Below are 16460 nucleotides of genomic sequence, written 5' to 3'. Positions count from 1 at the left end.
TTAGTTGATCATGGGATAAAGTTTGTGACATTGAAATGAGCTCTCATGTTTAAAAATAGCTGATAAACCTGTTTACAGTATATGCACACCGTGTTTTGGAAAATGTTTCATATCTCTGTCATGGTCTCATTCAGGATTCATAATCCCTGTATAGTGTATACATGAATAAACAGAATATTCTGAATATTACTTTGGAAACTGAGTATAGACAAGCCATGAATAACATGTTATAATAACAAAAATACCTAATTTGGTGATCTCCTAATTGGGATAAGCTTATCATGGTTATTGTACATGAGATATGACCAAAGCTCTGACATCTCTTAAATCATTTAGTACATTTTATGGTTTTTATGTTGTTTTCATGCTGAATCACTGGAAAGTGACACATCTTGTAATTATGGTTTACCACTACATAAGCACTAGACTTGCGAGGTTGTACTGCATGATTGGATTCATTTATGGAAGGAGAGGTCCATGGGATATGTAGGCTAATATTAGAGAGTTGTCAAAAATGGTTACATTTTGCACCAAATATGTGTAACATAATGGTATCAACCCGAAAATTAACCAATGAGACATAATTAAGCATGGGAATGGCTTTGATCATAATGTTCTAAGTCCTTATACATTCTAAACGTTCAAAATGTTGAATAGGTGCCTAACTACAACACAATGGTTATTACAGATTTATGACGTGAAACACGGTGCTGAGCTGCATCTCAAATGAACCCTTTCACTACCACACTACAGAAGGTTAACCTTTCACTACCACACGACATAAGGGTTAACCCTTTCACTACCACACTACAGAAGGTAAACCTTTCACTACCACACGACATAAGGGTTAACCCTTTCACTACCACACTACAGAAGGTTAACCTTTCACTACCACACGACATAAGGGTTAACCCTTTCACTACCACACTACAGAAGGTTAACCTTTCACTACCACATGACATAAGGGTTAACCCTTTCACTACCACACTACAGAAGGTTAACCTTTCACTACCACACTACAGAAGGTTAACCTTTCACTACCACACGACATAAGGGTTAACCCTTTCACTACCACACTACAGAAGGTTAACCTTTCACTACCACACTACAGAAGGTTAACCTTTCACTACCACACGACATAAGGGTTAACCCTTTCACTACCACACTACAGAAGGTTAACCTTTCACTACCACACTACAGACGGTTAACCTTCTGTAGTGTGGTTGTGAAAGGGTTAACCCTTTGGTAGTGTGGCAGTGAAGGGGTTAATACTCAGGTCCCCAGCTTTCAGATGATGTCACCACTTCTAAATATCTACTGGTGGCCTGCCATATCCCCCTAAATATCTACTGGTGGCCTGCCATCTGTCGTGGAATATATTATCATGTCATAGATCTGTGTTGAGATATCATTTTACAGCTTGACTGGTTCACTGTGACCAGCTATGTAATGTGTGTGTGTCTCTTTAAGAGACTCCAAGGTCATCTCCCCAGCCAGCCAAAGCAAGGTTATTATTACTTACTTCCCGTAGCTGGGAACCATTTTTATTTACTTTCATCATCATATCTGATGTATAATGTTAAGTGTGTATTAAACTATGTTCTGCCCAAACCTCTTGGTCACTTTATGGCCAGACGATTATGTGTGAACATGATGTATCTGTCTGTAAACTGTCCTTTCATTGTGGCCACGGTGAAATAAACTTTTCTATTATTATTAATAATGACTCAGAATGATTTATAAACGGCTCATCGTTTTGTCTTTTAATATTTCCCATTACACATCTCCCCCTAAAGATCTACTGGTGACCTGCCATCTCCCCCTAAAGATCTACTGGTGACCTGCTGTCTCCCCCTAAAGATCTACTGGTGACCTGCCGTCTCCCCCTAAAGATCTACTGGTGACCTGCTGTCTCCCCCTAAAGATCTACTGGTGACCTGCTGTCTCCCCCTAAAGATCTACTGGTGACCTGCCATCTCCCCCTAAAGATCTACTGGTGACCTGCTGTCTCCCCCTAAAGATCTACTGGTGACCTGCCATCTCCCCCTAAAGATCTACTGGTGACCTGCTGTCTCCCCCTAAAGATCTACTGGTGGCCTGCTGTCTCCCCCTAAAGATCTACTGGTGACCTGCTGTCTCCCCCTAAAGATCTACTGGTGACCTGCTGTCTCCCCCTAAAGATCTACTGGTGACCTGCCATCTCCCCCTAAAGATCTACTGGTGACCTGCTGTCTCCCCCTAAAGATCTACTGGTGACCTGCTGTCTCCCCCTAAAGATCTACTGGTGACCTGCTGTCTCCCCCTAAAGATCTACTGGTGACCTGCCATCTCCCCCTAAAGATCCCATGTCCTCCCCTACAAAATACATAAATGGGTCTCTGGTGGGTCTCTAAGGGTTAAAGCGTTCATTGAACGTAAAACATTGCAGTCTAGACCACGTGAAGCTGTACAGTAGTATGCCAGTGACTTACTGGAGGAGCGAGAGCGTCCATTCATGAAGACGTTGAGGAACTTCTTGGAGAAGTGGAGGTCCGACTCTGGGGTGGAGTCTTCAGACAGACAGGCTATGGCCTCTCTCCTCACTCCTCCCACCCTGGCTCCATCCTCCTCGTCCTCCTCATCCTCCTCCTCCTCCTCCCCCTCCTCCTCCCCCTCCTCCTCCCCCTCCTCCTCTTCCTCCTCGTACTCCTCCCCGATGGCTGACTCATAGGGGGAGGACACACAGTTGTCGTAGACGGTGGCCGAGTCGCTGTCGTCGCTGTAGCCCTGGTAACACTGCCGAAGGCTGACCAGCTCCAGCTGGGCGTGTTCGTCCACCACCAGCGTGTATTTGACCGAGTCGTATGATAGGCCGCTGGCCTCTGAGCTCATAGAAGTCCGCGGCGGAGCACCTCTCCCGCCTCGACCACCACCGTCCCCCTTTCCTCCCCCCTCCCTCATCCGACCATCCATCATTATCCTGTCAACGTCCTCGTCCTCGCCGCCGTAGGTGTCGTCGTTGGCGTCCACGTACTCCACCCCTGTCCCCGCCCTCAGCACCACCCCTGCCGCCGTGCTCGCCCCCCTCAGGCTGAGGTCCAAGGCCAGGGAGGAGGGAGCCAGAGGGGCGGAGGGAGCCACGCAGGGGGGCGTGATGAGCGCCTCCACGCAGGAGGCATATGACGGCGGGGGGATGTAGACCTCGTCCTCCTCATGGATGGAGAGGTTGGTCCTGTCGGGGAGGGGCTGGTAGGGGGGCGGGCCCTCCGTGTCAGAGCTGATGGACATGCGGCCGTGCTCGGCCTGCTGCGACAGGAAGGGCCGGTCCTGCTCGCCCGGCAGGTCCAGGGGGTCGGCCGAGCGCAGCACGGGGGTCAAGTAGATCTCCTCCGTCGGCTCGAGGTGAACGTCCGTGTGGTAGCGGATCCTCTCCCGGTGGTGCCCACTGCCCTCCGCCTTCCCTGCCGGGTGGAGAGGAGCCGGGGTGTAGTTCTGGGGCGGCGGCGGCGGGGCGGGGGGCTTCTCCTGGAGTTTGGAGCGCGTCCCGGCCGTGGCGGAGGTGCCGTGCGAGTGTCCGGTGGTGTGCGCGTGGCGGCAGGGTGCGTCGGTGGACGTGCCGCGGTCTTTGGTCTGCGCCCCGCTGCCCTGCACCGTGTCCTCGTCACTCAGGCAGCTGTGCTCATGGGGTGGACTCAGCTCACCTGGGGGGAGGGGCAGACACATACAGGAACAAGCACACGTCACACACACACAAAGGCAAGACATCCAGATACAAAAGAGGTAAGCGCAGACAGCCATGGCAGCACGTGTACGAATGAAAGACCAGAACACAGACACATGGAAGAAAAATGGAAAGGAAAAGACAGATGAGACATGTGGATGGTTAGATAATGAAAGTCAGGATTACATCCACATCGCTCATCATACTCAGTGGAAATATTACACTATGTACATAATCCATGGTCAAAAAGCCATGAATGAAAATCTCATTGTGAAAAGCTTGGAGATTGCCTTGCTAAATTATTTCAAAACACACTAGGACATACATTACAGGAAATAGAGTAATGTTTGAATTAAAGGACTTGAATGAATGTCTCAATGACTTTCTAATTTGATGCAGGAATGACATTATCTTAACTCTTCTAGTTGAGTGGCATTCTGTGGCATTTTGTGACCACTGTCTATAATAAAACATCAAATGGCATTAAATTATCTTTCTGGATGTGTGAGTTGGCAGTAAGTCCAGCTAGACTTGTCTCACATGACACATTCTTTGTGGGAGGCCATTGAAAAGAGCTATGGCAATGAGTTGTGACAGCTCTAGGCTAGCTAAGCCCCAGTTGGCTGCCTAATGTGGACAGCCAAGCCTAGGCTAGCTTTGTTTAGCCTAGCTTATGTAGCTGAGAATATCCAGGCCTATCCAGTCCATGAACATGTCCCTGAGTCTCTACAACTAGAGAAAAAGCCTTGTCTACCACCAACAGACCTGTCAGCTTAAATACTGTTCATATCACAGCCTTTCAGCAGCCAATGTGAAGAGTACAAGAAGGAATGGTTCTAGAACCTGCCAGGTCTATAGTTAAGTTAATTCTGAGGTCCCATCCTAGTACTACAATATCTCAGATCTCCACATTCAGCAACCCCCCCCTGAACAAGACTAACTAATGGTATGAGCCAGCGGTCTACTTTGGTCAAAGCTGGTGTGAAGAACAGCTCACCTGTTTTGAGAGGGGAGGATGAGCGCGAAACCTTCTCCTGCCAACTGTACTTTTTCCCAAAGGAGTTGTTGTTTAATGTGTCCTGTAGGTTGGTTAAAAAAAACAGAGAAAGAGAAGAAAACAAAAAGAAGAGATGAAAAATAGGTAGGGAGATGCAACAGGAGGGAACGCAAAAGAGAGAGGGAGTTCTGGATACAGAAACTCAATGTACACAAGGTTTCTTCTACGAACACTCTGCCTCTCTCTCTCTCTCGCTCTCTCTCTCTCTCTCTCTCTCATACACACATGTACACACACACACACACACACGTACACACACACGTATATACACACACACACACACGCACACACACACACACACACACACACACACACACACACACACACACACACACACACACACACACACACACACACACACACACACACACACACACACACACACACACACACACACACACACACACACACACACACACACACACACACACACACACACACACACACACACACACACACACACACACACACAACAAAGCTTTTATACTGTTGAATGACCAGGGATTCTTTTGTCTGTGCTCCGTGGTGTGCATTTAAAGGGAACTGGACTCTTTTCCAGAGCCATTGGGTCCATGCATACTCACACAGTGACTCACAGAGGGGAGCTTGTTTTACCTTTTAGAGGGTTTTAGGCGGTTGGTGTGGGGGTGGGGGGGGGGGGGGTTAGGGGGTGCAACCACTCCCCCCCCCCTCTCTCCTCACCTCCATGCCAATTTGAGTCAACCTATACCTCTATTCATACAGATGGAGCAAAGTTGTCCTAGCTCTACTCTACCGGCGGCAGTAGGCGGCACACGCGTTGTGCTTTTGTGTTGATATTAATGTAATTTCTCGTGGAAGTGCTGTTCTGTTTTCTGCCACCAGGAGGTGCAAAGCAAAGAAAATTGCATTTTTTTTTACCAAACTCAAAAATGCTTCAAATTATTTTCTAATTATCTTCACTTAGAAAAGAAACAGAAACCCCAAGTATATCATAGAAAGTGCTCAAATAGTGGTTGAAATACTATATTGAAGTAACCGCTGCATTTGTTGAGAAACACAACAGCAATTATTAGCAATTATTTTTTTCATGCAGTCAGGCCACTGAACTTAGAAGCAGGCCATGCCAGTGTTTCTAGTTGCAGCGGCATGATCGTTAGATAACCTAGGTGGGGAACAACCAGGAGATCACTGCAACAGAGGGTAACACAGTCTAAACTCACACAAGTTGGAGAACTATCTCTCTCTCTCTCTCTCTCTCTTGCTCACACACACACAAAGAAAAAACAAAAAATCCATCAAAATCAGTGTTGTTGCTAATCATTGACACATGCTAGACTGTAATAATCTACTTTGCATTTGATATATTGCAAATATTTCACTTTTTGTGGGTTTTTTTTAACAATAATTTGTGATGCCATCACACACACTGGCATTTAAAGGGTTAGAATTATTAAATTAATTGAATATGTGGTGGTTATGATCAGGGCTGAAGTTGAATAAAAGATTTATGAAAGAAAAAGTGGTACATTATTTCAACATATAATATTTTTATGGCGTTTTTGAAGAGGACAATGTCCCTTATGGTAAGAGTGTGAGTATCTTTTTCAATATGACATTACAAAAAAACAAAAAATCCATAAAAATCAGTGTTGTTGCTAATCATTTACATATGCTAGCCTGTTTTTTTGTTTGTTTTTTGTTATGCTCCAAGGTTTTTATTTTAATTTTTTTTTTTATTGCCAACAGCAATACAAAATATGACAGTACAGACCAAATAAAATAAAGTAAACACTTACAAATAAATAACCTTGAGATTGGGTCCCTCCTCAAAAGCATTCCCGCCTACACAAATATACCTACACATTTCCCTCTCTATATATACTACCCATAAATACACACATGTATATTTCCCTCCATCCTGTCTCAAAGCAGTGTGTCCCAAGCCTACCCAAGATAGCTAGTAATTGACCTCCATCTCCTCTCAAAGAGAGGCATCTTCAGCTGTAGCTGGGCTGTCATGTGTTCCATCGTATGTACATGTTTAACTTTCTGTATCCATTGAGCAATCGTTTTAACAATAATTTGTGATGCATGCCATCACAAACACTGGCATTTAAAGGGTACAAATAAAAAAAAACTGCACCAGAAATTCCAGAATGCAGGAAATTAAGTCTTTGTAACAAAAAATGTCCTGGTGGGGGACCCCCAGACCCCCTGCTTAAAAAGTGGCCTGACTGGGGCTATATTTCATGGCCTGAATGATTTCCCCAGTCCGGCCCTGGTTAAAAGCCTCCAATGCTTATTAGTGCGTGTGCATTTGAACATTTGCATGTTTCAACCATACATTAAACAAAAAAAAGAATAATACTTTTCTTTTTACAAAAAATATTTTTTTTACCACCCCTATAATAGTGGGGGTCGCGGCTCTCTGACACCGTTATTTTGGGGGTCGCGGCCTGAAAACTTTGGGAACCCCTGGTATAAGGGACTGTGTATTCACTCGTCCAACAATGTTGGCGTGCATCACAGTCCCGAAAGGGGCTAAGAGGAACCCGGGTCTCTGCGATGGTAGGCAAGCGCTTAGACCTCTACACTACCCAGCCACACCGGTGAGTTGATCTCTGTGTGTATAGTGCTTGCGTTGGCACTGCTACGTACTCAAATACTGTTTTCTTGGACTACATAAGCCTCTCTTTCTTTCTCTGTCCCCTCATAGTCTTCCTACAAAAAATGTACTTATAGTGTTCCATGCCTCTAGCTTCATGGAGTGATATCTTATATAACTAGAACCTGACCTATATATTGGTCAGCCGATATTATCGTCCGATATCACCAATTATCCGTATCTGCGTTTATGTTACGGATATCCTGCCGGCTCTAAATCTTGCTTATCTGATTGAGTTTATCTCAATATTTATCATATTCATACAGATTTTGATTAATCGAGGCAATATAATTATAGTTATAAAATAAATGACAACTCCATCGTAGTGTTCTCATGACCTGCCACAGCTATTGGTCACAGTTGGCATCATCATCTGTTGTTTGCTAACCACGGTGTCTATGGTGGAATACTATGAATGTTCCTCCAGACAGACAGACAGACAGACAGATGGATAGATACACACACACACACACACATGCACACACACACACACACCCACATAACCCCCCCCCCCCCACACACACACACACACACCCCCACAGACACACACACACACACACACACACACACACCATAAAAGCAATAGCTATACACACATACATATGTGTGTGTGTATCCCCTCGCTGACTCACTTCCATTGATGGTAAAGATGGTCTGTCACCATGGCAACTACATCAGTGATGCAGCAGGTGGGAGTGGCAGCACACAGATTACGGGCTTGCTTACATGTATATGATGACCTTTTCATAAGTATGTTTGTGTGTGTATATGATCTGAATAGTAATGGTCTTAACATGCGCAAGGTGTATGAAAATACACCACAAATACAATACAAGGCGTTGACTCAGAATTGCTATTTGTTGTTTATTGCTAAGTGTGCTATTGTGTGCATATCAGTATTTTAATTGTGTGAGCATCCTGTGTGCACATGTGTTCATGTGAGCGATCATGTGTGTTTGTTTGACTTAATAATAATAAATAATAATAATAATAATAATAATAATAATAATAATAATAATAATAATAATAATAATAATAATAATAATAAAATAATAATAATAATAATAATAATAATAATAATTATAATAATTATAATAATTATATAATTATTATTATAATAATAATAATAATAATAATAATAATAATAATAATAATAATAATAATAATAATAATAATAATAATAATAATAATAATAATAATAATAATAATAATAATAATAATAATAATAATAATAATAATAATAATAATAATAATAATAATAATAAATAATAATAGTAATAATAATAATAAATAATAATAATAATAATAATTCATTACATTTATATAGTGCTTTTCTAGACACTCAAAGCGCTCCCCACAATGTAGGGTGGAAATTGCCTCCTTCACCACCACTGGTAGCACCCAACCTTGGGCTATGCAGGCTCAATGGCTGCCATACACTGGCACCAGGCACACATCACACTACACAATGGCTGAACGGCTCAGGAGACAGGTATTGATATCAGTCAATTAAGGGGGAGGGATGATTAGGTGGCCTTGATGTCAGAGACCTGATTGGGAATTTGGCCAGGAACGCCGGGGGAACCCCCTACTCTTTGTGATAGGCGTCATGGGTTCTTTAACAACGAGATTCAGTCAGGACCTCGGTTTAGCGTCTCATCTGAAGGACGGCAGTCGCAGCTATACGGTGTCCCTATCACTTTAACGGGGGCATTGTTACTGACTAGTCCAGAGACAGAGTGCCCTCTGCTGGACAACAACACCACTTTCCGACAATGGCCTCGACCGGGGCTCGAACCGGTGATCTTCCGATCATGAGTCCGGAGCTCTACTCATGTACTAGCCACGCTGCCGGCCTTAAAGTCCTATAGCGTGTTCTCATGACAGTGTATGTGAATGTGACAGAGCTGCAGGCTGGCAGCTCAACTCAACGGACAGTTGGCCAGACACAGGATACTGATACACACTGAGAGAGAGAGAGATGCCCTGCAAAGAGATCGTATTCAGGAGGTAAACCTCCCGTTGTGCACCACGGCACTATTCTGTCAAACCTGTCTTTGACCTGCTCGTGTGAAAGGTCAGCCCCAATGAATTCCACACCTTACAATGTAAAGTAGTATCCTCTATGTGTGTTGAGGTGTTAAAATCATGTTTGCCTTCATGTTGGCTTAACCCCCCCAAAGCAGCAGTGTGAGTTCACAGGTGGCCAGATTGGGGATTAGATAGGACTCAGATGACAGTAAAATAGGGGGAATCCTATTCCGAGAGATGTCCGTTTTCTTTGTCTGCCTGCTGTGTCCAAACTGAACATGGTGTATATTTCTGCAGAGAGGGGGTTTAGCTGTGAAGAGACAACGCATGGTGCAGGATGATTAAGCTGTGGGCAGCACCTGGTGAGAGGATGTGTTGAAAAGTCACGTTCACTAGTCCATCGCCTGGGGCCTAGTTGGCATTTGAAATCCGTGAGTGACTCAGTGAACAAACAACAAAGCTCCAAGTTATTCTTGCACACAGCACCACTCTGTGGCTGCCTTCGCCCAATGATTCAGACAAATGTTTTGTTTTTTATGTTGCTGTTTTACCAATGCACTGAGTCAATAAAGACAGTCTCTCTGTCTTTACTCCTAGCACACTCTAAATACACTGACTGAGGATCAGTAGAACCACTTTAGATTCAGCGTTGACTGTACTGAATGGCTGGCCCCAGCACAGTTATTATTATTATTCATATCCAGGTCATCACTCTGAATGTAATAGCTGACACAGGCTCCCATAAAGCAGTGATGTCTTTCTGTTATGTCATGAGTGGGAGTGGTGTGAGTGTGACATCATCATGTCAAGTTGTGTCTATGTACCCGTGTACTTCAGAAACAGACAGACATGCGTGTACTTGGATCTATGGCTATGCATTTTAACAGTTTAATGCATAACAAGAAAATGAAACGCATATTAATACAAATGGATGCACTGGACATCAGTGAGATAAGACCAGTGGGCAGAATGCCCCCCTGTGATCTACGGTAACTAAATGCTCTGGGGCGTCTCGCTGCTAATGACCGTTATGTAAAGCTCATCTGTCATAATCTTCACATCACCGCAGTCTACAGTCACAAAACTCTCACAGATGTAGAGTTGTGTCAGGTAGAGATTTTATTATGCTTCAAAATAAAATGGCATAGGCATAATCATAGTTTTTGATGATACTAATTATGGTTAGTGTTTCTTTTAATAGTCGTATCACTTGCTGACAGGGATAGTTTACAAACTGTATCATGGAGGGTTAAGGTTGTCTTTACTATTGCGCAACACATCCCCTGGCGTTGCAGAGCAATTATTTCCTTTACACTTCAAACTCGTGACAGCTCTCTTTCCCTGAAACATACACACACACACACACACACATACACACACACACACACACACACACACACACACACACACACACACACACACACACACACACACACACACACACACACACACACACACACACACACACACACAACACTCAAGCAAACCTTCTCCCCTTTCATACAAAAATGGAATAAAGCATAGCCAAATATAGTACTACTTGGTTGTTCATCCTGACAGTCTCTACACTGTGTTAGCATGTGTGTGTGTGTGTGTGTGTGTGTGTGTGTGTGTGTGTGTGTGTGTGTGTGTGTGTGTGTGTGTGTGTGTGTGTGTGTGTGTGTGTGTGTGTGTGTGTGTGTGTGTGTTTGTCTGTGTTTGTTGTGTGCCTGTCTTTGTACAGTATGCCCAATGCTATTCCCCATCTCGCTGTACTACTGTATATAGTAACCTAGACATAGCACCTTAGCAACGGTGACCACTCTTGTTCCATGTAACCACAAAAGACAGAAGGAGAACGGACAGACATACTCCATTAAATCAAGGATGAAGCCCAGTAATAGAAAAAACACTCAAGGTAATCCATCCACCTCAATCTATTAACCCTTTCACTACCACACTACAGACGGTTAACCGTCTGTAGTGTGGTAGTGAAAGGTTAAACCTTCTGTAATGTGGTAGTGAAAGGGTTAACCCTTTGTCATGTGGCAGTGAAAGGGTTAACCTTCTGTATTGTCACAGTGAAAGGGTTAACCCTTTGGTAGTGTGGTAGTGAAAGGGCTAATACTGAGGATGTAGGCACCCTGAGTAGGAGCGCTGTAAATAGGGAATGGAGGTAAACAGAGTAGGGGGGATGCACACACACACACACACTCAGACACACACGCACACACACACACACACACACACACACACACACACACACACACACACACACACACACACACACACACACACACATACACTCACACACACTCACACACACTCACACACACACACACACACACACACACACACACTCAGACACACAGTCACGAGTTCGTCGTCACATACAAGCGGAGATGGGCACTGAAAAACAGGCTCTCCTCTACTGCTTACAATTCCAGCCATTGTTCCATCTGGCAAACACACCGTGAGAGAGAGAGAGAGAGGGACAATTGTGGCGCAAACGGCGCCGATGTCACCGTTGGTTTTCCACTTAGATTTCCATAGGCATACACACAGATGATTTTCATGTGGAATATGAGTGCAGGGAGAAATACAGAGAGGTAGCACAGCACATACAGACACATTCTCCAGAACATGTGTGGATATCCGTACACGCCTAATAATAACATCCCATGCTATTCCACCATCTGTTCATTCTGTCTTCCGTCAAAGAAAACACTGCTCGTATGTCACAAACCGGGGTTAATGAGGAAGAGGGGAACAGGGCACCAGGGGTCAGGGAGGGATGAGGGATGGAGGAAAGGATAGGACAGGGTTGATTAGGGGTCAATCAGGGCTCACCTGAGTGCGTGGCACCATCGGGAAGATGTTAAGGGTCGTGGGTCTCTTGGGTCGGTAAGTATCCATGGTTACAGGTGCTGCTGGGTCCTTGGTTACTGGCGAGGGTGCGGTGGCAGACGCCTTTGAGGATTCTGTGTCACCGCGGTAACCGTCAGCCCCGTCGATGAGGTCCAAATGGAGCATCTCTGCCTGGAGTTGGCCAACGGCTCCCAACTCTGCCCTCCCTGACATGCTATTGGTCCCCCGCCTCACATGGCCCTGTAGGGATTGGAGGATGTACACGTCAGTCAGGAGAAGAGAAGAGAATAAGCCACAGCCAGGAGAAGAGAGAGGGAGAGGGAGAGAGGGAGCGAGAGAGATAGAGAGAGAGGGATAGAGAGAGAGAGAGAGGGAGAGAGAGAGCAAGCACGGGCAGAGAAATGAAGACGATGAGTGGATTGAATTGACCAATTAGAGGCAGCTTTGTCATCTGCCTGTAACACTCTTTATGCCGACACTGAGCTGCTTAGAGCGAGAGGTAAGAGCGAGAGAGAGAGAGAGAGAGAGAGAGAGAGAGAGAGAGAGAGAGAGAGAGAGAGAGAGACAGAGAGAGAGAGAGAGAGAGAGAGAGAGAGAGAGAGAGAGAGAGAGAGAGAGAGAGAGAGAGAGAGAGAGAGAGAGAGAGAGAGAGAGAGAGAGAGATGGATCGATAATAAGAGGTCATGGCTTGGCAGAAAGTCTGTCCATATAGCATCTTTCTATGTATTTCCTAGTGATATCACTTGGATGACAGCATGTCCATGCAGTAAGGTATGGACTGGTGTGAATTCCCAGACAGGGCATGAATCACCCTTGGATGGGAAAGTAGAAATGCTCCACAATACCAAAGAGATGATCTCACTCACGAAAGAGGCTAGTCAGCAGGACCAACGTTTTCAACGCCTCGAGCAGAACCTAGCTACCAAGCTAGCCGATCTAGCCAAGATTCAAGCTAGGCTTACCGAAGTTCAGTCTTGTGAAAGACGGAATAATATAATAATTGTCGGTATACCAGAGGACACTGAAGGAACCCATCCATCACGCTTTGTTCCAGATATGCTGCAAGAAATCCTGGGTAAAGAACTGTTGGCTAGCCCTCCGGAATGTGACAAAGCCCATCGAGCTAATATGGCTAAACCACAAAAAGGACAGAAGCTGAGAACTATAATTATACGGATCCATAGATTGCAACTAAAGGAACTAATCATCCGGGAGGCCAATTACAAAGGCCAATCCATCGTTATATACAAAGACTATCCTCCGGAGATCGTGGCCCAACATGGAGAATACAGAGAGGCCATGGCGGAGCTATGGCAAAGGGGATACCGACCAACGCTACTATTTCCAGCCAGGCTATCTATTGTAACCAAATAAGGGGCGAGAAATAGGCTTGGGTCGGTAGCTGAGGCAGAGGACTACCTAAAAGAGGCACAGGGGGACCCAGAAGCTACCGAGGATGTTTGCTAACAACATGGTTGTCGAATATGTCTACAGTCAGGCTAAGCAAAATTGGCGACGCTATGGGACTTTCATTGTGGCAATGCTAAGCTAAGTAGCATTAAGCTAAGCTAAAACGAATTTAGGTCCGTGTTAACGTTAGATAATGTACAAAATAAACGTATTTCCGGTGCTTTAGATGTCGCTCTTTTATTTTGAAACCCCCCGACCTGAAGTAAAAATTATGCTTTGCCTTCTGCTTGTGTGTCCGGAAATGCAGCTCGAACTACCTGTTATATTAAATTAATTGATTGCTGTTTAACTTGTCCGTGTCCAGTCCAGATTAGCCCCACCGTTCATTGTAAACAATGATGCATGTAATTATATTAACACTTTAAGGACCAGCCACGAGTTAACTCGTGTTTCGATTCCACCCGTTGAGGACCAGAGCCACGAGTTAACTCGTGGCAAGTTGTTATTGTTTTATTCCATATTAATAAACGGATCAAGATCCCGGATCGACTCTGCAGATTTACCCGCCAGATTTAAATCGGCGATATGCAATACCGGCCAGATCCTCTTAGGGGCGCCATCGCTCCACTGCAGTATCATTGAGGCCGAATGGGAAAATTATTTTTTTTACTGTCTGGGGCATTTCATATGAGCCTGGATCCCAGCCGAACATCCTCCATCTTTGATCACGTTACGGAACGCAGATTTCAGCCTGGAATAATGGGATTTATGATCAACCAATGGACATATCGATCTACCAGATGCCGATGAATAATGACAAAATGCTGCCGGCGATCACATGGGCTGACGGTAGGATACTATTCACCCAAATTACAGCCGGATTGGACATTGTTGTAACACGCAAGCGATCGATCAGTGAATATGGCTACTTGAACGCACACTGTATTGCTAATCAATAATACTGATCGGCGTCCCCCGCCGCCCCCATTTCATCCATAGATGCTCTGTAATAGTCCGGATGCTAAGCAGTTTGTTTTATTTCATTCGTATATATACAACAGAAATGGCGTTTGATATAACGTGACTAGCCTTTAGCCTCATATCTAGCTTCCCAGAAAAAAGACGAGACGAAAACTGCAATAAAGCTTATATTCACGACGCTATAAAATGACAACCAACCGATGGATTTTTATTTTCTTTAAGCCATTATGAAGGCACGGTTTATGCACTCAAGTGACAATGAGATTGGACAGATAGCAATACTATAAAGTATATATATAGCTGTTAGAAAGTACATCGGTTTGTTGACAAACCCTGGTCGTCCAGAACCATATTACACTGCAAACCGTGGTCGCCAATGTGTTAACGTTACTGTGTTGTTGTAGCTAGGTTAATAAATTCTGAATGGCATTAACGTTAGTTGGGTATGATAGCATTGAATAGCATCAATGCTAGCTGGCTGGCTACAACGAATTCTCACAAGCTGGCATCGTAAAATATCAACACCAGCCATGGGAATAACTTTAATCGTCAAGGTAAGAGGATTTGAAGGCGTATGCTATGGAAGTCCCCTGCGGCTCCACTTTGTTGAAATGTACATACTAGGGCTATAGGATAACCACCGGTTAATTTCACGATTTTTTATTGGTTTGTCATGACAAACCAATTACATAATCCAACATATGTGTAAGAAACTAACATGTTCCAGTTAATGGTATATTTTTTTAATGATTCGTTACGGCGAAATCAATACTTCCATTTGTATAAATTACATTAACTCGAGGATAGTATTCCTGCCTGCTGGACCAATATTATTCTATGACTGCTATGCAACATCAACGCAACGGTTGTTCAGATTCGATTTTGGGTGAAAGGTACGCAACATCCTTGCAACAAAGTCTACAACACCCTCTGCAACATCTGCAACCATGTTGCGTTGAAGTCGCGCTGATGTTGTTTTGCAGTTGCGTTGCAGTTGCTGTAGCATGTAGAGCCCTTAACATGTTTTAGGTTAGGTAATAGTGGATGGCCCTTGGGTGGATAACAATTATTGCTTTGCTAGGCAGCGTCTCGACAGTGCTCCGCTGTCGACATGCAACACGTAACGAATTACCATATTAATAAATGAGTAGTTTGATTATGTCTTATAGTGTATATATATGTGGAGCACTTCTGTGCTCTATATATATCAATTTTTTTGTCTATACTTCATGTGCTGTAGAAACGTTCGGTTCACTTTACTGTTTTTGTTATTTTAAGACTAGTGGGGGTGTTCAACTCACATTATGGGGGGAGTGGGGGAGGGGCGTCTACATGAATCTATGATCCCAATAGAAATGAATGTGAGTTTGACTAACTTTAGCGGGTTGGTCATTGGGGTTAGGGGGATAGGAACTAGGTTAGGGCTAAGTACGGTTTTAAACTAATAATAAAGTTTAACCTATAACGTTAACAGGGTAGAATATAGATGTAGAGTGAGGGAGGGGAGGGTTGGTTTTGTTGTTACAGGTTTTTATGTTTCATGTTTGACTGTTTTACTGTGTCGTTACCTCTATTGGTGCTGTGTATTTGTTCTTCTTCCAGTATCAAGGGTATATTACAGCTGGACTGGACCTCTCGGGACCTGCATTTCTCGATCCTTGCTTGGCTGCTTTGGTATGTTGGCATACATACAAATATGACTATGGCTAATTTGAACACACTAATCTGGAACACAGGTGGTTTAAATACACCACATAAACGCATCAGTGTGCTGGGGCTGCTGAAAA

The 16460-nt window shown here is 44.2% G+C and overlaps 1 protein-coding gene across 1 annotated transcript in view; it reads right to left on the bottom strand.

Annotated features, from left to right (window-relative positions):
- mapk8ip1b (mitogen-activated protein kinase 8 interacting protein 1b) overlaps positions 1 to 16460 on the bottom strand; it is a gene marked incomplete at its 5' end in the record, with an annotated part of 81272 nt that overhangs the window by 21035 nt on the left and 43777 nt on the right. Inside the window, 3 exons of the mRNA XM_084337766.1 lie at positions 2472 to 3680; positions 4698 to 4779; positions 12265 to 12522. Of these exons, the coding sequence (XP_084193892.1) occupies positions 2472 to 3680; positions 4698 to 4779; positions 12265 to 12522 (1549 nt within the window). The remainder of the gene's footprint in view (positions 1 to 2471; positions 3681 to 4697; positions 4780 to 12264; positions 12523 to 16460) is intronic.

Source organism: Notolepis coatsorum (genome assembly GCF_963971535.1).
Source record: "Notolepis coatsorum genome assembly, chromosome: 20".
In the NCBI taxonomy this organism is placed as follows: domain Eukaryota; kingdom Metazoa; phylum Chordata; class Actinopteri; order Aulopiformes; family Paralepididae; genus Notolepis; species Notolepis coatsorum.
Note: the sequence above shows the minus strand (reverse complement) of the source record. Positions and strands in the feature narration are given on the sequence as shown.